The sequence below is a fragment of the Cryptomeria japonica genome, chromosome 2 (genome assembly GCF_030272615.1).
Source record: "Cryptomeria japonica chromosome 2, Sugi_1.0, whole genome shotgun sequence".
Classification (NCBI taxonomy): domain Eukaryota; kingdom Viridiplantae; phylum Streptophyta; class Pinopsida; order Cupressales; family Cupressaceae; genus Cryptomeria; species Cryptomeria japonica.
The window spans coordinates 549,861,003-549,885,167 of record NC_081406.1 but is presented as its reverse complement, the minus strand read 5'-3'; the positions used below and the strand labels follow the sequence as shown (position 1 = coordinate 549,885,167).

Genomic DNA, 24,165 nt, shown 5'->3' with positions numbered 1-24,165 from the left:
TGCCCAATCCACATCACCATGTTTGAATAGAGCCTCCATCCTTCTTGCTGACACAACTCATGGACCACCATCAGACATTGCCTTAAGCACCATCTTCTTACCATCCACCATAAACTCCAGTTGCGTCTGCTTAAAGTCCTGAACATATCATTCAAGTGACTCCAGCCATTCCAGTCCCAAGATAGCATCTACTGAGCCCCAGCACATAAAAATCATTTGTCAATGTGTAATCTCCAATCTGTATAATCAACTGAGGAACTACTTTGGTGCAAGTCAACGGAAAACCATTTGCCACTATGACATTGAATCCTGGAAACTCCTCGGCCAAAAGTCCATGCTTCATTACTAATCCCTCATCTGTAAAGTTGTGTGTGGCTCCACTGTCCACTAAGCACACCATTCGTTGTCCCCTCAGAACACCCCTCAACCGAAAAGGTCAGCTGCGAGGAACTCCTGATAGAGTGGCAATGCATGGAGTTTCTTTGGTTGAAGTGTCTCCCAACTCTATCTGTGGTTGCTGATCCTCTTGTTCACTATCACCTCTCACACAAGCCTCTTGCTCTTCTGGTTCTTCGTCATCAGACATAACGCCAATCAGGTGAACTTTGCCTTTCCCAAGGCAGTGGTGTCTAGGTTCCCATGGTTTGTAGTTAAAACATAATTTTTTTCTTCTAAGTTCATTCCTGGACTCTTGATCAGCCTTTGATGGAATATTTTTCTGCTGATTAAAACTTTTTTAATTAGTTTTCCATGGGCTGAAACATTTTTTCTGAGGCTGAAAAGGTGGTGTAGTTTCCAAGTCCAATGCTAGCCCTATGGCGTCATGAAGTGTACCAGGCTTATGAGCCTTCACCAGTCCCCTCAGTCTATCACTCAGACCTTCAACAAACAGCATAGTAACTCTCCCATCAGACATGTTAGGGACCATAACTGAAATTTTCTGAAACTTATTGATGTAAATCTCAACATGACCAACCTGCTTTAGCCAAGCCAACTCCCTGTATTAAACCTCAACATTCTTCTTGTCAAATCGTGCAACCAGCTTCTTGACAAACTCCTCATATGAATGAATCAAACCATGATCCTATGATACAAGCCCGTGGTGCCACCAATCGCATGCCGCACCTTTCAAATGCATCGTAGTGAATTGTATGGCCTTGTTGTCCTCCATAGGCTTCAGTGACAAGAGTTTGTCAAGTTTGTGAACCCAAGACCTGGCACTAACCTTTCCACTTCCATCAAATGTGGGCAAAGAGATCTTATTGAAAGCATCCTTGAATTCTTGAGGCTGTATGCCTTGCCTGGTTGGGCCTCTAGGTCTCCTTTCCTGTCTCTCCATGTGGAATCTGGCTTTATCCCTTTGCTAGTTCATGAATTGATTTAGGTTCATTAATTGCCTTACATCATTTGGAATCATTCTGTACTCGTCATATGCTACCATGACATCATCCGTGATTTGAGTCTCTTCTTCCTCTACCTCTGGAACCACTTCCTCTTCAGCTGGCCTTGGCACAAACACAAGTCTTAGAGGCCAATCAGATCTGGTGTTCGTTGTCCTAACAGCATTGGAAGCTGTCCTTTCTTGATGATAATTCCTGTCATCACTTCTAGTGCCATCTTGACCTTGTGCTTGCGGTTGTTGGATTCTTAAATTTCCGATTGCCGCTACAAGCTGCTGCTGAGACTGCATAAATGTTTGCATCATTTGTTGTTGCTGCTGTGCCATTTGTGCCATAATATCCTGAAGGCTCAGTTGACTGTTTCCACCATCATTTCTCCGTTAAGCCATGTTGCCAGAATCATACAAGGGGTTTTCTTCTTCTTCCAGCTGCTGTTCGGACCTACTCCTGGTGTCTGTGATCCAGACCCTCTCGAGTGCATAGAAACATTTCAAACTGACATGCAACTGATTAGAAGTGACATGCAACCATAAATTCTGATATGCAGCCACTTTGATCACCCTCTAACCGACATGCATAGGAAATACCACACAGGCTGGGAGGAAAGGTGGCTTTGATACCATTGAAATATTCTTGCTTGAAATTTTCAAGGGATTGATTTGGTTTTGATAATTTGTGGCAAACAAAATACAAATGTAATATACTGAAATTCTAAATACGTTTAAGAACAAACTCACAGAATGAAATTTTTGATATTATTGCAGCTATCACTATTTTCCATTCAGCTTCTGCTTAACATTATTCTGATCAAACCACAACAAGTTCACTAAATAAGAATGCTACCTCTATCTGATGCTGATCAACAAATTGCCATAACTGTGTTTGGTGCCCAAACCCTCATTCATAGCACGTTATTTATTATGGGTGGAAGCTGCGATTGCTGAATACAAAATCAGACTGGAAATATGTTGCTACAGGATTGCAGAATTTGTTGTCCACTGATTCCAAGCCCCCATGAATGTTGGCTGTAGTCTGAGCTTGAAGTCCCAAAATGCGTGGTTGGAGATCTTCTATCACAGTGATAGGAATATGGCAGTGCTTTGATGCTGGCCAATTGATGATGTTGCCACAATCAGACCTGGGGTTGCGTCCAGGCTGCAGATGACAGGGTTTTCGTCCTGTGTGTGTTCTGGATTGCAGAGCTCATAAATCTATAAAAGAAGACAATCATAATAATGCTTCTTCGAGCATCGATCCATCTAGAAACATCCTTATAAGAGAGTTAGGCACAAATTCCAATGATGTATGAATAATTAAATTGGCGCCTAGGAGAAATAACGTTGTGACTTAAAAATGGCCCCTTCTTAAAACATAATGAATAATTAAAATATATGTGCTTAAGACTTTGGCTTTTTGGGCTCCATCTTTAATTATTCATTTATTCCCTTTATTTCTGTAATTTCTCCTAATCCCTGGGAATGTAAAGGCTAGGAAAAATCATTTCCAAGTCTCATCATTCAAGAGGGGACATTACATTTGGACACTTAATCTATGGTGCAGAAGACATAACCTGTGAATGGCTGTCAGCTTAGTGGCAGCCCTGGAGCAGAGGGAATGCATATGGGATGTCATGGATCCAGGTTCTAGGTGGTCCATGGCCTTCAAAATGAAGGTAGGACTGGGAGGTTTTAGTGAATGGTGGTCTGCAGTTGAATTTAGAGTTATCATTCGAATTTGTTTTCTGGTTAAGTTTGATTTGTGTTGCAGTTTTAGTCAGGGCTTCTGTATTATTAAACAAATACAGATCAGGTCTGGAAGTCTGGCCTGAGTACAAAATTGAAATCTAAATTGCCATTGTAGGCAAAGAAAATGGTCAACTGTTAGAGAAAGAAAGCTTTTGAAAAGCTTCTAGATAAGAATTCGACTATAACTAATTTCGCAAGGATGGAGCTCATTGTCTTAAGTAGACATGCTTTATCAGGCTATGAGTAAACTGAAAAATGGTCCTTCCAAAAAATTTAGCTTAGATGAACAATAGTTTACGTTTTAAATTCTTAGGCACACACACATTTAGAACATATTTTTTTCACATGCACACATATTAATTAGCACAGTATATGCTTGTAATGGATAGTTTCAGTATTTGGTAAAGAAGTAGGCATGCAGGGCACTATGTGGGATGTTCTCACCAGATTATCGTCTTGGATGTTTTGCTACAGTGCTTTGTCCTCTAAACTAAACATGCCATCAAACATTAGCGGGAGGCGGGTGGGGTGTGTGTCTGATATAACATCAGAGGATTTTTTGCATAGGTAGGGGATGGTTGACACCTGCTGGTGCATGACTGCATAATAATAATTCCATTAACTAAGTCAGTTATCCATTACACAACTTATTATTAGCCTGCAATTATATTAACTGGTCACTAAATGGGTTTGTTAGATATTCATTAGGGCAGTGTAGGCTAGATGATAATCATGTGGATTATCCGTAGGGGTTGTCTGCACTTTAAAGTGCTGATTTATTTTATTCTCTCAATTCATATGCTCATGTATACCTCTTGCATGACATGCATTGTTTTATCTGTCAATCCAGAATGACTACTTTTATATTTACCATGATAATAACTTATAGTTAGCAATTGTTAGGATTTAGTAGACTTCACCATGCCTATATAAATGGAAGTTGTTGATCTTGTGATCATGACTGTCATGCCCCCGCAAAAATGCCAGAGATCGCAGCATATTAAAATCATTGGTGAGGCAATTAAAATGATAAAAATAACACTAGCAATATTCATAAGGTAGCACTAGCAAAATAGTTTAATAAAATTAAATTATGTCTTACAAGGGCAGCGATGGTCTGAAAAGTGGCGACTCTTTCACCAATAGGGTATAAAGGAAAAATCATTTCATTAAGATAAAGACATCAATGGGAAGAAATTATTATGTGACTTTGCAAGTAAATATCACAGCCAAAGAGGATGCAAACCCTCCAAGGAAAAATTAAGAGATTTAAGGACGGAAACCCTTAATTTGTACTGCCAAGTTATTGGACGAAACCCATAACTTGTCTAGATATCAAGGACAAACATTTAAGGAAAAATAGCTGTAAATTGGAAGAGGAAACATAGCAGAAAATCAAGAGAAGATTATTTTCAGAATAATATCAAAGTGACAAATCTGAATGCAATAATAAAATTCATGATTTTGATTAAGTTATTTTTATAAATGTAAATTAATTATCATTTAGAATTAAAAATATTATTTTAAGGCCAAAGTAGGAAATGTTATAGAAAGGGACATTACAAATGGTATCAAAGCACAACAATCTTGCCAGCTCGTGGGTCTAAATCTAGTTAATGCAGTGGAGCCAAAGCGCTCAAAGGGCTTTGGAGAGAGAAAAATAATAGAGGCAGCACTACAAGAGGAAAACAAGAAAATTAGTCTAGTTTAAAACCAAGATTTGCAAGCACACATCACTATGAAGCAATTCTGGAATCTTACTTGCTCTAGTACTATTAGAAGAATAATTAACCGTGTTCTATTTTCCAAACTCGTAATGTTCACAGCACTAAAATACATGGAATAATTTGAAAAACCAATCATCATATCTTTTTTAATCAAGGTTTTCAAACCTTTTTCATCAATGTGACCTGATCTATGATGCCACAACATACATGATTCAATAGGTCCAATAACATTTGCTGGATTATGCATTAGATGCTTGTAGCTTAAAGAGACCTCCATGTTGAATCCCCATAACCAACACCGAGTTCCCTCTTGCTAACCTGCAAGCACTCTTATCAAAACTGATATGCATACCAGAATCATTTGTCTTAGAAATGTAAATTAAATTCTTTGCAACACTAAAAATGTGCAAACCACTTGAGACTTTGTAATATCCCCACTTTGAAATATAATTTAATAATAAATAATAATTAATAAAATTAAAATACAAAAGAATTAAATTAAAATATAAAAGAATATAATTAAATATGATTAAAATTTGATTAAAGTTAATGAATGGTCAAAAGGCATGAAATGATAAGTTGTGACTCCCCCAAATATGAGGTATAAATGGGAGAGGAGAACTCATTTGAAGGGGGATAATTTGGGGAATCAGAAGTGCAGATCTAATTGTAAAAGGTTGTGTCCCTTTCAAAGGGCAGAAATAATGAAGAGTTGCACTCTTTCAAAGGATGCTAATGGTGAAAGGGTGTGTCTCTTGCCAAAGGGCATACATGATGAAGAGATGTGACCTCTCCCTCACATTGAGAGATATAAAGGAAAGGAATCAAAGCGTCCAGTGACATCACCATCGATCAGATGTAATGTCCCCTTTTGGGAGGACACTAAATTTTGCCCAATAAACTTGTAGAATTATTGCAGGTTGTCTATTTTCAGTCTGTTGTGCTAATTTGGACAGATTTAGTTTGATGTTGTTTCCCTCTTTAAATGGACAGGTCTGCTGTTAATATCAATCTGATCTGCTGCCTATATTCAGATATATATGTGTGTGTGTGTATGAGAATCCTTTCTATTCCATCAAGTCTGATTCTCTGGTTATTGATTTAATATTTCCTCTTCTTTTCCTTCAATGCCCGCTTTATTACTGTTCGCAGATTTGTATTCGTGTTCTGATCTCTTTGATAAGTGTTCATATCATTCTTCCAGATTTTCTTATAATTCTGACTTAGGTCTGCTCCTAAATCTGCTTCTAATGCTTCATATATTTTTTTTCTATTCCATGGATCGCTACTTCTCAAATGAAAACTTCTCCACTTTATATCCTCCAATGTGAGGGTGAGTCACACCTCTTCATCATGTATGCCCTTTGGCAAGAGACACACCTGTCCTTTGAAAGGGACACAACCTTTCACAATCAGTTCTGCACTTCTTATTTAAACCAGATCTGCACCTCTGATTCCCAAATTCTACCCCTTCTCAAATGAGGTTCTCTTCTCCCTTTTATAAATTAGGTTTGAGGGAGTCGCAACTTTTCCTTCCATGTGTTTTGACCATTCATTAACTTAATTAAATTTTAATTATATTTAACCATAATATTTTATATTTTAATTTAAATTTTATTTTTTATTTTTTTGTATTTTAATATTATTATCAATATTTATTATTAAATTATATTTCAAAGCGGGGACATTACATCAGATCAGATCAGAACTGTTATTAAGTTACAAGTAGTAACATCCTTATTCTTGGTGGTATGCATGGGGATGTGCTTAATATGTATGCTTATTATATGAAACTTGATAATGTTCTTATGCAAAATTTAATAGTGATATTAATATAGACTGCAATATGTATGACAATTATATGAAGCTTGATAATGTTCTTATGCAAAATTTAATAGTAATATTAATATAGACTGCAATATGTATGACAGTCATACTTAATTTCATATACATTTGTAGTACAACAAGATATTGACATATTTACAGTCCCAAGCTCTTAACCAGTTGTAATTCCTTTTTCCGGAGGAGTGGTGTGATGCTGTTAGGGAGAGGCGGAGTAAAACCATCTCATGATAGATGAATCCCAAGGGTGAAAGAACTCATGATCTTGAAATCTGGGCTATGAGCCCCAAGGTTGAACGGACTGAGGTTTCGGTAATCTGGGTTGCATTAGGGAGATGGTATCATCGCACCTTAGACAAGCAAGTCTCCCATCCAGGATTAGAAGTTAGAAGGGGATTAAGATTAGGCTTGAATAATGACAATGCCTAACTGTACTATGAGCAACCCTTGTCATTAATTCGTAATTACTGTAACATGGTAGGTAGTAATGTATGTTTCCCTTTGGGAATTGACAGCCTATAAATAGGGGACATTACAGACTTACTCTCCCATCACTTAAGATCAGATTTACCTTTCCCTGGCCAACTATTTTGAGGGAGTTGTTATCACCAAGGGAAGCGTATCCTCCATCACACTTTTTGTACTCAGAATACCACCCTTTATGAGGAGTCATAAGAAATGAGGCACCTGAGTCAATTAGCAAAGAATCATCACCAACGATGTTAGCAAAGATAAATGCATCACTACAAAATTCATCATAGTTTGAGGATTTATTAGAAAAATAATTGAATTTTTCTTCTTTCTAGTTTTACTTTCCTTTTAAATGTGGCCTTTCTTACCATATTTCCAACACTTCAGTTTAAATTTTATAGGGGTTTTGGACTTGTCCTTTGACTTGGACATTCTTTATCTCCTGATTTCTTCTTAGCCTCTATTTTTTGATCAATCTTTCACAAATGTGGTATCTTATAGCAATCGTCCATGAATTTTTTCTTTTTCTCTTCACAAAGTTAAGCTCCTACAATATCTTTAAGTTTAGGTTCATAGGTCATTCCACTAATTGCTATAAATAGACTATCCTATAAATCAGACAAAGAACAAAGTAAATTGATACACATACCCTCTTTTAATTTTACAGTAATTGAAACTAATTTACTAACCAAAATATTAATGCGTTAAGATGATTAGCTGCAAAGTCTCCTTCATTTTCAACATATACAACTTTTTTTTCAGAAATGGTTTATTTTCAAGAGTCTTAATTTGATATAATGCATCTATTTTTCTCCATTGCTTATTAGCAATTTTCTCTTCTAATGCATTCATTAAATTGGTATCTAAAAGACATAAAAGAATAGTATTTCTAGCTTTCTTATCCATTCCAGTCCTCATCTAACATTCCATACAGTTTTTTTGATTCTAATACTGCAAGCTGTTGATATCTCTCGACGAAGAGAATTTAAATCCTCAACTTCCACCATTTAAAGTTCTGAAGTTGAACTTTTCAATATTAGATCTTGAGGTGCTGGCCATCGCCTCTATAACATAGATTTCCAAGTTTTATCTAATTAACAAATGGTCCCACCACAACTAGAAACACAACAACAAAACAAGGCATCCCTTGCTTCCAATGAAGCTACAATCTCTGTCTCTGATACCAAATGTTGAGAAAACTGGTTAATGATTGCAATAGAACATTTAGTTTTGTGATCAAATCAGATACAAAATTCGTTGTAATATATGAAAGTAAGGAAATTAAAGAAAATTCAGAAACTAACAACATCCACAATACACAAAGGACACATTGTTTAATCTAGAAAACCCTTATGGGAAAAATGGCAACACAATAAGAGTCAACAAATGTTTTAGTATGTAAAATACGAACACAATAGCTATCTCCTTCAGTCTGCTTTTCTGATCTGTAGATACATAGAGCATTCAATTACACTTCACTTGAGCCCACTTAGCCAGTGTCTTTATCTCTACCTTTCAATTTATATTCAGATGCCATTTCATGTTGTTAAAGGAAGTTCAACTGTTTTGGCAGTCTGATTGCTATTTGAATCTTACTATGTGGGTCCTATCAATGATGCTACCTTTGCCACACATCTCTCTTATGAGGCTTTCCCAATTGACAAAAGATTGTCAAATGAGAGATCCTCTCTGTTGGCCTAGGTTAACAATAGTTGGGACCCACCATCCATAACAAAATTTGATAATAAATGAAAGGACTGTTGTGAGTTGTAGATCTACTCATATCAAATGCTTTACACTCCTTTTGAACATTGACACAATCTTCTAGTGGCCAGAGTCCTGACAACCATTGATTTTGCCATGAGACGATTCACACTCCTTTAAACATTGACAACTTTATATAGGCCAAACATAACAACAATTGTTGATTTTGCCATACCACTTGACAAATCAATAATGCGAGTTCACTCTGCTAATTGACACAAGCAATAAAGTCCAAAATGAGGGACAACCATAGATCTTGACATGTCTTTGAGGGATCAACTACACATGTTTGCTTCCAACCCTTGCCACCTTTGTAACATTCCAAAGTCATGTTCACCATTGGTCTTCTTTATCAGATAGTGTGTGTGCAACAAGATAAAGGAGTGTGGGATGAGACAAATGCATGTGTAATCAAATTGTTATGTCTTGGATTGCTCAATCATGCACACTGCTTCAAGATTGACCGTTCATTTCTGATCATGAGCATTTTTGAAATTGAGCTGCCTAAAACACACGCTGTTGGTGGAAAATCAATAAAGGGGACCATGACTACTTTAAGAGGGGTCATACAATCAATTTGATTTGGACATTGTTTTCTCTATGGTTAGGCAATTTGTTGGTAAACAGTATACTAAATTTCCAACATTTAGTAGCTTCAGGGTTAGTTTTCGTAAGTGGCAACCACACCATTGTTTCTTAAGAAAGGGCAAATAATATGAGCTCATGTAGTGCTGATTTGTAGATCAATGCAAAATGTATTGGTGACTTGCACAACATTGTTATTACCTCGTGGTATGGACAACTATGTTGACCAAATGCTAAAGGCTCTGACATTGTAGCACACATCTTCATCTTGGGTCCCATGTGCTCTAGAAAACAAAAAATTGGGACATTAGGATGTACGTCTAAGGTAATCTTTAAGACGCATCTTTGATATCAGGAGACGTCACATCTGACCATCCTGCTGATCAAGAGTCAGTTTGGAAAACTAAATTGGATGGAACATGAATGGCTCTTAGAAGTGTGCTGTCTTGTAACTGATTTGAAGACTCTTTAATTGATAAGCTAGTGGATTCTGAGTGGGTTGGACTTTGTACAAACATCAGTCTTGTAATTACATTTGCCATACATCACATCAATAAACTAGCTCCATGGGGATACAGTGTTGTTGTTTCTCAGTCCAACATTATACCATATGCAGTTTATTGTTTTCATGATGAATAGATGATCAAACGTTTTCTATGCCTTGTTTCATTTAAGGTATAATGTGCTTCTGCATTTGTTTTGCATTTTCATTTTATTTTTGAATAGAACTTGCAGATAAGCTTACTTGGACCAATTTGCTAGCTGATGTAGGTTGCCCTTGGCACCTTTATCAGCCTAGATGCAGGTCAAGTTTGAGAGAGTGTATGATAGCCTGTACAAAAGCTCTAGTCCAAGATCTCTTAGATGACTCCAGAGCTCTGTATATTGGAGACAATCTATTTGAAGCCATTTCTAAAAGCCAAAATACTGAAATGTGTCATCCACTATCAAGTCTTGCAGCTTAGCACAACAGCAATTAATAGACTGTCTTAGGATATGTGACGAGGTAATAAATTTCTTGATATAATTAGATGATAAATACAAAGTTACAACATAATAGTCAAATTGGAAAGGGACGAAAAATTGAGAGCTATAAATACTTCATATTCCTTCGGCAAATGAGGAGTCATTTGAAGAATTGGATGGTTGATCATCTTCCAAAAGAATTGCATGCATATTGCAATTTGCATTACATGGATTAATTAAAGAGCTCCTCGGAATAAGTTTAATTTATATATTTTTCTTTTATTCATGTGATTGTTCATAGTGTATTCAGCTTTGACATGCCTGGGCAACTTTTTCAAAGTTGGCAGAAGGTTTTCAATAATTTCTCATCATTTCTGATTGTGGTCTCATAAGATGCAACCACACGTCATTGAATTCTATGCTTTTCATCTAATTGTTCATAATTTAAATTCCACATCATAATCTTGTAGAACACAGGGGTACGACTGAGAGGGGTGGGGGGGGAGCAGGTGAATCAGTAGTACACAAAAACTTCAATCTTTCTTAAACAACTTAAATTTTTAACAAGCTTAAATCTGAAAACTAAAAGACATAGAAGAGATGCACAATAATAACAATATGCAAGATTTATGTGGAAACCCAGGATGGGGAAAACCACGGCGAGAATGCTGCTAGGATCTACTGTCCTAATCCAGCCTCACAATCTATACTCCAGTTACAATGTTTAAGGGCACCAACCCTAAGGAGTCATCAAACCCCTGTCTATAAGTGCACCAACACTTTCAATCCAAAACCTTTGAGCACCAACTCAAGTTTTTGTGGCACCAACCACACAGAAAACTACAGAAGTTCAATTTCACAACAATTGCAGATTACAAATAGCAATCTTTAAAGCTTTCAACAATATTGATATCATATGAAAAATTTATCAATCTTCTAACTTCTGAGTTCCTGTATATTTAGAAAGCATCAAATATAAATGGCATTCTGTGATCAACATATCATATACATGTCTGTTTGGTGTTGTTATTAATCAGTACATAGCCTCAGTTATTCCTTTAACTGTGATTCAACTTAGAACAACGATTAAACAAACTGCATTTCATATATATGAACAATGACAATATCTGTGCTTTGATAGAAAAGAAACGTATACTTCTGAAGTCAAATCTATTTACAATTCCTTAAATAAAACAGTTCAATGATATAGCAATCTGAATAATACCCTTTCTTCTGTGAGAAATAAAGATACCTTGGTCACAGCTTTGAATAATACTTGCAGTGCTAATACAAACACAAATTTGACTGGCTATCCACGACCTTGATCACAGCCTTTGAATGATACTCACTGTGTATATATAGACACAAAAACACAGAGCCAATTGATTGTCCACAACCTTGTTTACAGCATAAGTTTTTTCGAACTTTCAACACAGTAACTTTTTTTTTGAATTTTGTGAATACATTGAACATATAAACTCTTTCAATCCAAGTCATTCACCTTATCCTTTTTAACATCGAACTCCAAATCATAAATAGAGAGTGAATGCAGTTTGAAGAAGTTAGAACCAACCATAACAATCAAAACTGCTTCCAACTAATTATAACCAGCAATCATAACTATTTCACACTATCAAAACTGTCATCTCTTTTATGTATCGAATATAGAAGATTAATGCTGTTCAAAATTGGAAGAGAAGAAAATAGTGTTGTTCACACATAACTAATAACTGATAACCACTTCAGGTATAACCGAACAGGAGAAGTCTTAATACAATTTTAATTTGAAGTAAACACATAGTTATAACAAACTTCCAACTCCCTAACTGCTTTCTCCATCGTGTGTTTTTATTCTTCATAACTGATGAATCCAATAAACAAACAAGAACCGCTGTTACCAGAAAACATAAATGTCTACAAGATTCAAATTAGTCTTCATCATTCTTCATGCTAGTCATATTTGATGGCATACAGATATGATGATTATATTTGCATTCTTCCAATCTCCTATAATAAACTTTACTGCATATCATTCAAGAGTCTCCCAGATTTCTCCATAATCTCCAGTTGACAATGTTTGGCCCGATATTTGGCAGAGGTCCATATTACACGACTATCCACTGTGTAAGTAATATGTACTTTCAGAAATACGATATTACATCAGTATGATATTTAGGAAAATCTAAAATCTTGTATGTTCGTTCAAGACCTAAGTCTTAATACATTTGTTCAAACATTATGTGGACTTTCTTTGTGCAAACCATGTATACAGTCTGCAATCTTTTTACATTAATGACAAGCATTCTAACAAATATGAAACTTTCATTGCATGCAGCAAGTTTCTAACTGCGAAAGGTTTTGTAGTCATGCCTTAGATTAGTGTATTTGGGCATGTATTATATGTAGTTATTGATATGAGTTGAAGTTACATGTGGTTGCTTTTTGTATCATGGCATACATCTAAAGTTCTAATTTATCATTGTTAATTTTGGGATCAGAATTAAAATTGCAGAGGTACAGGGCAGTATCTCTGATATTACTGTTCTAATTCAAATTCAGAATTACAACTGAAATATCTGAATATATTGATTGTGCTTACTGTTGGTGTTGGAATAAGCCACACCCAGACAGCGTATGGAAGGTCCTAGGTTTGAGCCCTAGCTGGTCCATGTCTCAACATGGTATCAGAGCCAGGTCCATGCTAGGAGCCCCAAGCACACGAGAGGTGTGGCTTAAGGTGGGGTGTTGGAATAAGCCACACCTGGACTGACGATGGACTGGTCCAAGAGGGACCAGTAGCTCAGTGGTAGAGCACTCCAGCAGTGTATGGAAGGTCCTAGGTTTGAGTCCTAGCTGGTCCATGTCTCAACACTTACAGCAGATTATATATATATATATATGTATATAACTGATTTCACACGTATAACCACAGCATAGCATTCATCGACTATCGCACGTATATGAACAGAATATAACTTCTTACAGATAATGCAAATGTGCACACCAATATCTTCACGGACAATACACATATATATATACAGCAGAATCTTCGACAGGTATTACACGAATATATACAGCATAATCCACAGAGATCAACGTAAGTACACAGCTATATTTTATATGCACTGCATACAGCATATATATATCATAGGTATTGCACATACAGCATAAAACTCCCCCATCATCAACTCTAAGGCCCCTCGATTGAAGGAGTAAAATACCCGTCCAAGAAAGGTGAAAGGTCATGACCCCAATCGGGGTGACACATCATAGCAAGGGGGTGCGACTTATACAATAGCCTGATAGAAAACAATCTTTAATCATCCGTTAAGGAAAAAATAGAAATTATAATTACACGTTGAAAACTAACACACAGTATTAAATAAGGAGATCACAGAAGTTAGTCAGCGATAAATAGAGAATAAATAAAGTATTAATAATGATTAATACAGCAGTCAGGGAAAAGATATCTCCTGCTGCTATAACATCAACAATCATTAGTAGTTTAGCATTGATCTTTGGGGAATTATCATAACTAGAGCACAATACAGAAACAACTTAGTTTACTTCTCACAAAGCAATGTGCATGATGGTGTTGAATTAAGTAGATTTTATCAAGGCATGTTGCAATGCTAGAAGGGAACCATTATATTTTTCCTGCAAGTGATATTGTTAAAAGTAAAACGTAGTCTGCTAAATATGATCTTATTATTTATATAACTAAAATTCTTTATCACACTGGAGGATAGTGTTGTTACTTAAATACATAATCATTTGCGATTGATCTTTTTAGTATCTTGATGAGAAATGTTTAAGAAACTATTTAAAAACAAATATGGAAAATCCTTACTTGTCAAATCACCTACTATAAATATGAACATTTTGTGGTGCACAACATAGTTGATGTCAGAATAAGATTCACGGCAAGTTATCAATGCTTTACAGTCTCCATTGATCCTCATTTTTGCAATATTGATGAATTGAGCATTATTAAAAACAAGTTAAACGTGGAAAAAAAAGTAATACGTTTTTTTCTAACTTAGTTCCCTCATTCCCTCAATGAATCTTCAGTAACTCAAACTCAAGTGATGAACATGGACAGAATCTTGTCACTATTTGAAAATCCAATTCCTGATATATACTTAGACAAATCAACTTATAGAATTGATTATAGAATTATATCTAGTTATACTTTCTGATGACATTATCAGGTGAATATTATTTTTCTGATTTGAATGGTTTCAATGTAATACTATTTTTTGTATCAACAAGCAGTTTTAATGTGTTTGCTTCTGGGAGTTGAAATCGAAAAAATGTGGTTTCATTCTTTTTTGGGATTTGTATTGTATTGCTTTTCTATATAACTTTGATGAATAAATCTTTCTAAAATATATTGACTTACAATAGCTGTTTATAGTACATTCTAGCTATGATTCAATTTTTGAGTTTTTTGTAATAATCATCAATATTTTGCTCCTCACCTTGTGATAAATATCTCTAATTTCATCTACCTTTTAAGCATGCACTTTATTTGAGAATCTGTGTCTTATTTTAAAAATTTAATCTATTTTCTTTTGAAAAGTTTACTTGTGTGTGCCCAATTGTTTTATTTTTAATTATACTACATTTTTTGGGGCAACATCTGTCTTTTTCTTTTTCATTGACAGTAAAATTGATTAATATTTCCTTTATACAGTCCTATCTTGGCAGAGGAGGAGTTCCATAAACTAGCCGATGATACACTACATAGTTTACAGGAGAAACTTGAGGTACAATCATGATTTATGAGCTCTCGAAAACTATGCTCATAGAACTTACAAAATCAAGATTTTTTTTACTGTGTTACTTAATTTATGATTAATGACAGTTGTTTATTATTTGATGATTATGCTATGCTACTTGTAACAGAAAGTGATGCAACATAAGACCATACTTGATTTATCACTGTGGAGTTCATTTGGAACATATCTCCTTTATTAAAGGAGCCTTTGGTACCACAAAAGCTTATATTGAGGAAATCAAAAAACATCGCCTGTTTGTGAGATTTTTGTGTATGTCAGCCTGTGCCTAAGTTATATCATATATCATTTTGTGATGCTTAAAGAAATCTTCAATGATTTAGAAATTTATAAATTTCTCCCTACTTGCTACACACAAGTGGTACAAAATTTACATGCTTTCTTGAGGAGGAAACAATCTTAAACATTACGAGATTCATAGAAAATCTTGGAGTCTTAATCAAATGCCCATACAAGTGACCCCAATCTTGCTTTATTTCAACAATGTGCATTGTGCAGTTCCACTTATTCCAAGAGTGTGCAGTTCTCTACTTGTTTGGAACAAGCGTTGTCATTTCTACATGCTACAATGAAATACCTTTTAATGGAATAAGAAGATATATGCTTACAACGTTCAAGAATATGCTCACAATGCTGCCCATGCTCTTTCTCAATAAGAATATGCCCTCGCAACACCTGAGAATTTGTGATATTGCTGCTCATTTAACTCAACTTTCTAATCCTTCATGCCACTATGGAGGCTACATGTTTGTAATACTCAAAAAAGTTTTCTGGTGTTGTACATGTGTTCAATCAGTAGTTATACATGTGTTCAATCGGTAGTTATACATGTGTTCAATTAGTAGTTATACATTTGATTCAATATTCTACAAACATATCATAGTGCCGTGGCTTTTACCCAACTTGTTAATCCTTCGTGTATCTATGACGACTACATGTTTTCAACACTCAAATGAAGTTGTCAATTCTATGCATGCTCTCAAACAAGTATACATGTGATACAACATCCACAAAAAATCAATAGTGTTGTTCATGTCACTTTTACATTGAGTTATTGAGTTTGTGTGTTTTAGCCGTTGTGCTCGAGACTAGTCCGTGTGGGTTCAGGTCTGTGCTTGGGTATGCATGGCTGCAGCTCGTGTGTGCCCTAGGGGCCTCGGGTTCTCTGTGGTTCTATGTACACGGACCCGTAGAGAACTTGGGACCCTTGGACTGCACTTGGGCGAACCTAGGTGTGAACTTGGGCATTTGTAGCACGCTACTGTGGGTGATTGCAACATATTAAGTAGGGTTTGTGGGCGGCCATGACTAGATACGGTGCTTTTCAAAAATCTTATAAACAATATAATTTTATTTTATTGTTTTCATTTGCACGATATTTGATGATTTAATTTTATAATATACGTATTATTGTTGATGGTTCAATAGTTGAACAATCTTGCCTCATATATTGTATTATTATTTTATTATATGCATTGCCTTATTTGCACGATTTTTTTTTTTCGATTGGTGAACGCTTTTGACTAGAGCTATGAACTAGTAAGGCCGCTTTTTAAAGGGACCTCATCCTTAGTTGCCAGGATTAACCCTAGACCAATTGTATCATTTTATTGCCTTAATCATTATCCTCCTTATATCTCTTCTCCTTACTCCTTATCACTCCTCTACTAATCCTCCCTTATCACTCCTCTCCTTATCTCTCCTTATCACTCTCCTAGCCTGCTTATCCCTCCATTGCTTATCTCCCCTTATCTCTTCTCTTTTCTCTCCTAGCCCTCCTTATCTCTCCACTCTACTTGTCACTCCTTCAAAACCCGTGCTCCTTCGGGTAGATTGATTTTGACACCGCCGACGGGATCCATCACATCGTTTTGTGGTGTGGGGATCGATCTCCATTTCGGGGGCCAACGCCTTTGTCGGGTATCATCAACAGTACACTATTTTATGTCGTTGTGCCAACGCCCTCCATCCTCTTACCGTTGTACATTCTCCAAAGCCGCCAGTGATAACCGTTTAGACATTGTCAAGCATTGACCTAGGTGGGAATCGAATCAATGATCCATCATCAACAATGGGCTTGCAACTACCATTGCACTGTGGGGTCCACCCCTTATTTGCATGATTTTTAATACAATTTAATTTTTATTTTTTAATATTAACATTTAATAAATTAAAATTTTAATATTTTAGAATATGTAATTAAAAATTTTAACTATTAATATATAAAATTTAATAAATTAAAATTTTAATTATTAACTTATAAAATTTAATAAGTCTAAATTAAATTAAATAAACTTAATATTATTTATTTTAATAATTTTTTAAATATATTATTTATATTTAAAAAGATTCCAATTTATATAAAGCAAATTTAATAACGTTTTTTTTTCCAATTTTTTCCTCCTATTGAATTTTATCCAAATTTTATTGTTGTTGAATTCAAACTCGAACTCTAACCTTGTGACTTATCTTGACAAAAGAGTATAGATTTGGTTTTTATTGGTTGAACTACCTTTGCTACCTTTAACAATCTCGTGTAGCAAGTGGCTGAGTAGTTTGTCGTTTGTCTCTCTCTTTAAGCCCCATTATAATGACTAAAAATTTGCAAACGCTTAATTTTCATTTGAATCATGAACCTAGACATATACAATACATTGATATATATTATATGGCATGTGACATAATATGATAATACTGAAATTCTGGACCATAAATTGGCATTTGGCATTGGTCAATGATGAACTAGCATACTATTATAATTTTGTATATTTCTTTAAATTTTTGCATATATATATATATACGGATGAACCCGACCCACAAACTCAAAGGGCAAATTTTTTTTTGCCCAAACCCACAAACCGGGTTTGCATGCTTGAACCCAAACTGGTAACTTAGCTTTTACATGCTTCATTCCTTGTTTGCTCATGCAAATGGAACAAAGCTGCACTTTCTCTTTCTGAATCCCATACATTGCTACAATATGAAAATAAATTCTTGCAAGCTGACCATGTTGGTCTTTCATGATTTGTTGTTGCTAGAAAAATGATGCTCCCATGTAACTATGAGTTACATTACCCATGCTTGCTACTGACAACAATGAAACTGTACCTTCATTATTTTTCTCAACAAATGTGAGGGCTGAAATACATTATCTCGTACATTTCGTCTTCTTGTCCTTGCTTACTCACACGCGGACTTCCTCATTGTCGCCAATTAGCTAGTGGAAACTCCTCCTTTCTTGCACAACCATGTGGAGTTAGTTTATAACTGACAAAAGAAACTTAGGATGCGACCATATATGTTCACATATGACAACAACACCCTTTTGTCTCTTATGCAAAGTAAGCAAGTATTGGATCCAAGCATCTTAAGGCAATCCCTTACCATACTTTGGTGGTGTAAACTCATGAAATGGTTGTTTCTTTTATCACTGGGTGTTTTGTTTTGCTTCTCTTGCCCAAGTGGCCACTCTTTCTTGCTTTGACCATGCTCTGGTTGAAGTTCCAGATGAAGCCTCCAACACTTGCTATCCTAATATCATCATATTTTGCAATGGAAACAATTGTTACCTTTACACATGGTCAAATAAAATTTCTCATTATCTTCCTTGAGTGTGCCTTTGTGCTTCTTTTACCTTGACCTTAGGCAAGTGGTTTCTCCTTTTTCTATCCATACTATGAGACTTGAGCTCTTTAGTGGTGGCGTTTATTTTGAACATAAAACCGCATTGGTTATTTTTTCCACAAACTATTCATGGAACTTGTAATTTGCAGTGTTCTTTGCCTTTTTCTTTTGCCATCTTGTAACATAGATTTATTTTATAAATTTTTTGGATTGACCTTAGTAGTTTTTGTCTGGCCCAAGTTGGTTGAGGACACAAATGGGGACCTTATCCCTTAAATAAATGCAAACATCACAAAGCCTGCAAGCTCAACAACCCATCAGGATCACAAAGCTCGTGTGCTCAACAGTTCAATGGGGCTTTGAACCTTGGTAACTATTGTCACAAAAGCTTGCACCCTTGTTGAGCTATCAACTCAACAACCTTGTGAAACATGGAAACAACCACGAAGTGTGGGACCTTGCGCAAGGGACTTGAATCTCTGGAAAAGGCCGACTTCCTTCTCAATCCAAGTGCAGGTGTTTAACCAACTCAACATTCCAAATTTTACTTCTAAACCTATCCTAAGAACTTGCAGAGGAAAAGGGAAGAGAGAAATGCTTAAAATGAAAGGAGGTGATGCACGAAGATAAGAGATGTTTCTCTCCCCACTCGAAATGGATTGAAGAATCAACTGAAATACATTATGAGGCCAATGGCCAAACTTACAGTTGCAGAATAGCAAGATAAATACAAATCTTCAAGAGAAGTGAAAGAGCATAGAATAGCTCAAACCAGTAGGGAGAGAACCCTTTACAATGAGGCTTAACAACGTTTATATAGAAAATTGGTCGCATAGGAGAAACCATTGGTCAAGGAGAGAAGCCTTGACCCTTGTGTGTGCAGAGGAATGCCAGTTAGGGAATGCAGGGAAGTGCATGCACCTGACATGGTGTACATGCAAGCAACCCGACCATACCCTGACAAGGCAATCAGAAGAAGAAAGGTACTTTTAGAAGGTGGATTGCCTGACATTTCCAAAGTTAGAGTATGCAGGCATGACATAAGTAACCACAAATAAGCATGGCCTTGTACTCCACTTGTTGGAAATCCTGCAAAAAATCATTAAATGCACCCTTGTAGCTCCATGAAAGAAAGTGTACAAGTCGCAAGAGTTGGTGGAGCATTAAGAGCTTTGAGTGTCGATCACGCCATCTAGAAGTGCTGCAAGCCGTCGAAAGTCAGAAGACTTGGGAAATCTGGGTTTCCAAAGTTGGGAAGACTTGGGAAATCTGGGTTTCCAAAGTTGGGAAGACTTTGGAAACTCGGGTTCTCGAAGTTTGGGAAGACTTCGGAAACTCGGGTTCTTGAAGTTGGGAAGACTTCAGAAACTCGGGTTCCCGAAGTTGGGGAGACAAGGACTTAGTGATTTAGGGGTTCCAGAGTTCTGGGGGCAAGGAAGGGAAGACTTAGGAACTTCGGGGTTTCGGAGTTCCGGGGTCAAGGAAGGGAAGACTTAGGAACTTGGGAACCTCGGGGTTCCGAGGAAAAGAAGACTTAGGAACTTGGGAACTTTAGGGTTCCGGAGTTCCGGGGAAGAGAAGACTTGGGAACTTATGTCTGACAAGACGACACTTCACACTTCATGATTCCATTGTTTTCTCTTTGATCAATTGAGGCAGCGCTTGTCCATAGAACATATCTCTGATCGGTTCTTACTGATGGACCAAGTGTGCCATAAAATGACAAGAGTAACCGTAGATGACACACTTACTCGCCGAGTTTTTGAGCTCTACGAGTTTTTTTGACTTTAACTCGCAGCAAAAATTCGGGTAGACTAAAAAAAGAGGCCCAAACATGTGAAAAAATTTGGTCTCTCCGTCAGGATTCATATATGGAATATAACATTTAAGTATAAGTGACTTCAAGTTATATTCCATATATACTATCAGGATGTTTGAGAGTGGTTTCGGACCTCCAGGAGTTATAATGCAAAATCTAGTTTTTGGAGGATTCTTCAATTTCCAGACTTAGTCAAATTTCAGGATCCTTCGATGATGCCCCTTGACCCCAACTTGGGGGCGCTGCCCCCAAACCACCGTTGAAAAATATAGGGGGAAACTACGCTAATGGAAGTAGGGAAAATTTAACCTCTGAGTCTGATTAGGCTCCATATAACAACATAATTAGCATTGAAGAAATCCTGGTATTATACATTTTTGAGTTGAAAGTTTGAAACTATGAGTATGAATGATGAAATTTCAAATATGACCAAAGTTTGAAACTAGTTATAGCTAGAGCTGGGAAGAGGAAGTTGTATTTACATTTGGTTTTACAAAAACTATTTACTATTTTGCTTCCAGCCATCAGCATTTCTCATGAGGATGCGATTTTGTAGACACTTTGCATTTAAATATATCTAGAATCAGCTTGTTTCTTTTGTGTTATCATTTATTGACTCATTGGATGCATCTTCTCATTAAATTTTGAAAAAAAAATGTATTTTTTATTGAAATTAAGCGTGTTTTTACGTTGCTGAGTTTTTCTGAGTTTTCGCCGAGTGTTTTTCTCAGGGGCTTGGCGAGTCGAGCCGAGTCGCGAGTAGTTCAACTATTAGAGTAACATTAACAACAATGCCAAGTTTTAACCATTGAACAATGCCCTTAATGGCTAGGTTATAGTATTTTTGATGCCACCACACCATGCCCTCAATGGCCAGTTTATAATATTTTTGATACCCATGTGATTAATTGATTAATGTAATGATTATGAGGTGCATAGCATGTCCTGATTAATAAAGCGAGAACAAGGGGGGCATTAAATTTGTGATGTAAGACAAGAAGTAGAAGCTTGTTTGAAGAGTTAAAAGAAAAGACATCTACAACAGGGTGTTGCCATTATTCTGTGGCCTTGCAAGGGATTTCCTGTGTTTCGTGACCCCATCCTCAAAATATCCTGCATTCTCCACCATCTGAGATGTGTGGCTGTGCAAGTGGACAGGAATGGAATGCATGTGACAGATGAGTGAACTGTCAAAAGCCACATTGTTTAATGGATAGCCTTCCATGTGTGCCTGACTATGCTTAGACTATGAGATGCACATTGCTACATACTGTACTCCTTGCTGAATTGATCTAGTGTTAGAAACAGAAACATTGGATCTTCACCTTTAGGTCCACTCAAGCATGCGTGCTAGCCCCATAATATGGTTTCACTTTTTTGTGGGCTAGCCATTGCATCTTTTATAAATGTGAGTAGAAAATATCAAAATGACAAAATGTATACATGAGATCAAAGAATCTGAATATGTTTTTGTTAGTTGTTTTTATGTTTTATTATGGGATTCTCTGAAGAAAATTTCTCAGATTTAACACAGATTTTGGAGGTGTGTAGGTAGTTTAACAAAGATGCAAAATGCCAAACTCAAATAAGCTATTATCAACCTGTAAAGTTCGATGGGTTGAGTGCATCATGGGATCAATAATTTGGTCAATGCATGCTAACGTTTAGTAAATGAGTGGTATTCTTTGCTACCTGAGAAATTTTGTATGTATTAATAATTTACGTAATTTTCATTACCTAGATACATTCAGAAATTTGACCTATTGAATCTATATGCCTAGGAATTAGTACTATGTTTTCAGTGTGATGATTGCTTTGAAATGTACATTTTAGTTTAATGTCAAACAATGTAAAATGAGCCCAATTATATAACATTTAGATAATCATGTTATTTGGTGTCTTTAGATTAAATATTTTAGCTTTATAGTACTAATGCCTTTGTTTCAATTGATGTACATTATTATATTCCAGTTTTAAGATCCTGGTAGTTGTGAATCTAATCCTGTCATTATTTTACTTTCTGTGTTTGGTTTGTTCTCTGAAATATATATATTAATTGGTCAATGAGGGTTTATCGGCTCCTCTGCCCGAAGGACAGAAATGGGGCCCTGAACCCCAAGCACACATAGCTTGTACTTCCTGTTCGCTACATTGATGCAACAAGAGCTTGCCCACTGTTAATGGAGGGATTGAACCCATTGTGGTAATGATCCATCTTTATCATTCAGTCACAGCCACTAGACTCTTCTCTGTACTATATTATGACTAATCTTTGTACTATATCGTGACATACTTTCAAATTGAATCTTTATTTCTTACTACATTTTTCTAGAGCATTTATTTCCATTTTGTTTTGGTTTTATCGTTTTCCATATTTCCTCGTAAACCTCATTGTGTGATATTTTTAATTATGGTTGGGTTTGCATTTATAGGTTCTCATTTGAGCATACATTCATTGTTTTTGTAATCTGCATACACGTGTTTGTTTTCTCTTCATTTTGTAACATGCTTTTGAAATAATAATTGATTGTTGTTAACAAAGGAGATGAATACTCCTTTTATAAGCAATTACAAAAGATCTTTCCATAATGGAAATGATCAAGAACTAAAGACAAAATAGAAAGATTCTAAATACTAACTGATTGGCTTACAAAATAGGAAGTTACTAAAAACTAACGAAACAACTTAAATGACCATTATAAGCTAAATATTACAATATTACTTTAATACCCCAAATATTACAAAATTACTTTAATACCCTCCCTTAATGGTCATTCTACTAACTACCATGCAGAAGACTTGTTATGATCTGCTGGTCTTTTGGCCATGAATGCATAGAAGGCTTTCTCCATTGAATGCTCTGCAATATGAGCCTGTTGTTGAGACCCTCCTTGGTTGGATTTTTGATGAGCCAATTGCTTTCTATAGAACTTTTTCATATGACCAAGTTTCCCACAATAGTGACACTTTCCTGCTATCTAGAGACATAGAAAAAGAGATAAAAAAACTTCTCAAATACCTTCAATTTTTGTTGATAAAAAATCGAAAAAAAAAATTGAAACCCACGATTTGTTTTTTAAAAACTTGAGCAAACAATTATGAATACGCACAATTTTTTGGAAAATCAATCTAAACCTTCACAGTTCTGAAAATTCCCGAGTTTGCCATAAATCATCAAAAAAGTCAGGTCAAAAACCCTCCACTGTTTTGGAGAATAATAGCAACACCCATGATTTGTAAAAAAATCACGCAAAAGCTCAGTATTTTTGCAGGAATGTTGTTCACCCTAGAAACCCTAGGCACAACCTCAAAACGTTGCGAAAAACTGATACCTATGAATTTGATGAAAAATTCATGCAAAAAAATCAGCCTGAAACCCTTCATGAATGGCAGCTGAAAAACCATTGTCAAAAGAAACAGGGT

General features: G+C 35.9%; 1 protein-coding gene across 4 annotated transcripts in view; it reads left to right on the top strand.

Moving 5' to 3' along the window:
- The window catches only part of LOC131030358 (frataxin, mitochondrial), an 83,014-nt gene that overhangs the window by 34,684 nt on the left and 24,165 nt on the right, over positions 1 to 24,165 (top strand). For all 4 annotated transcript variants that reach the window (XM_057961146.2, XM_057961145.2, XM_057961143.2 and 1 more), the window contains one exon: positions 15,197 to 15,269. In XM_057961146.2, coding sequence (XP_057817129.2) covers positions 15,197 to 15,269 — 73 coding nt within the window. The remainder of the gene's footprint in view (positions 1 to 15,196; positions 15,270 to 24,165) is intronic.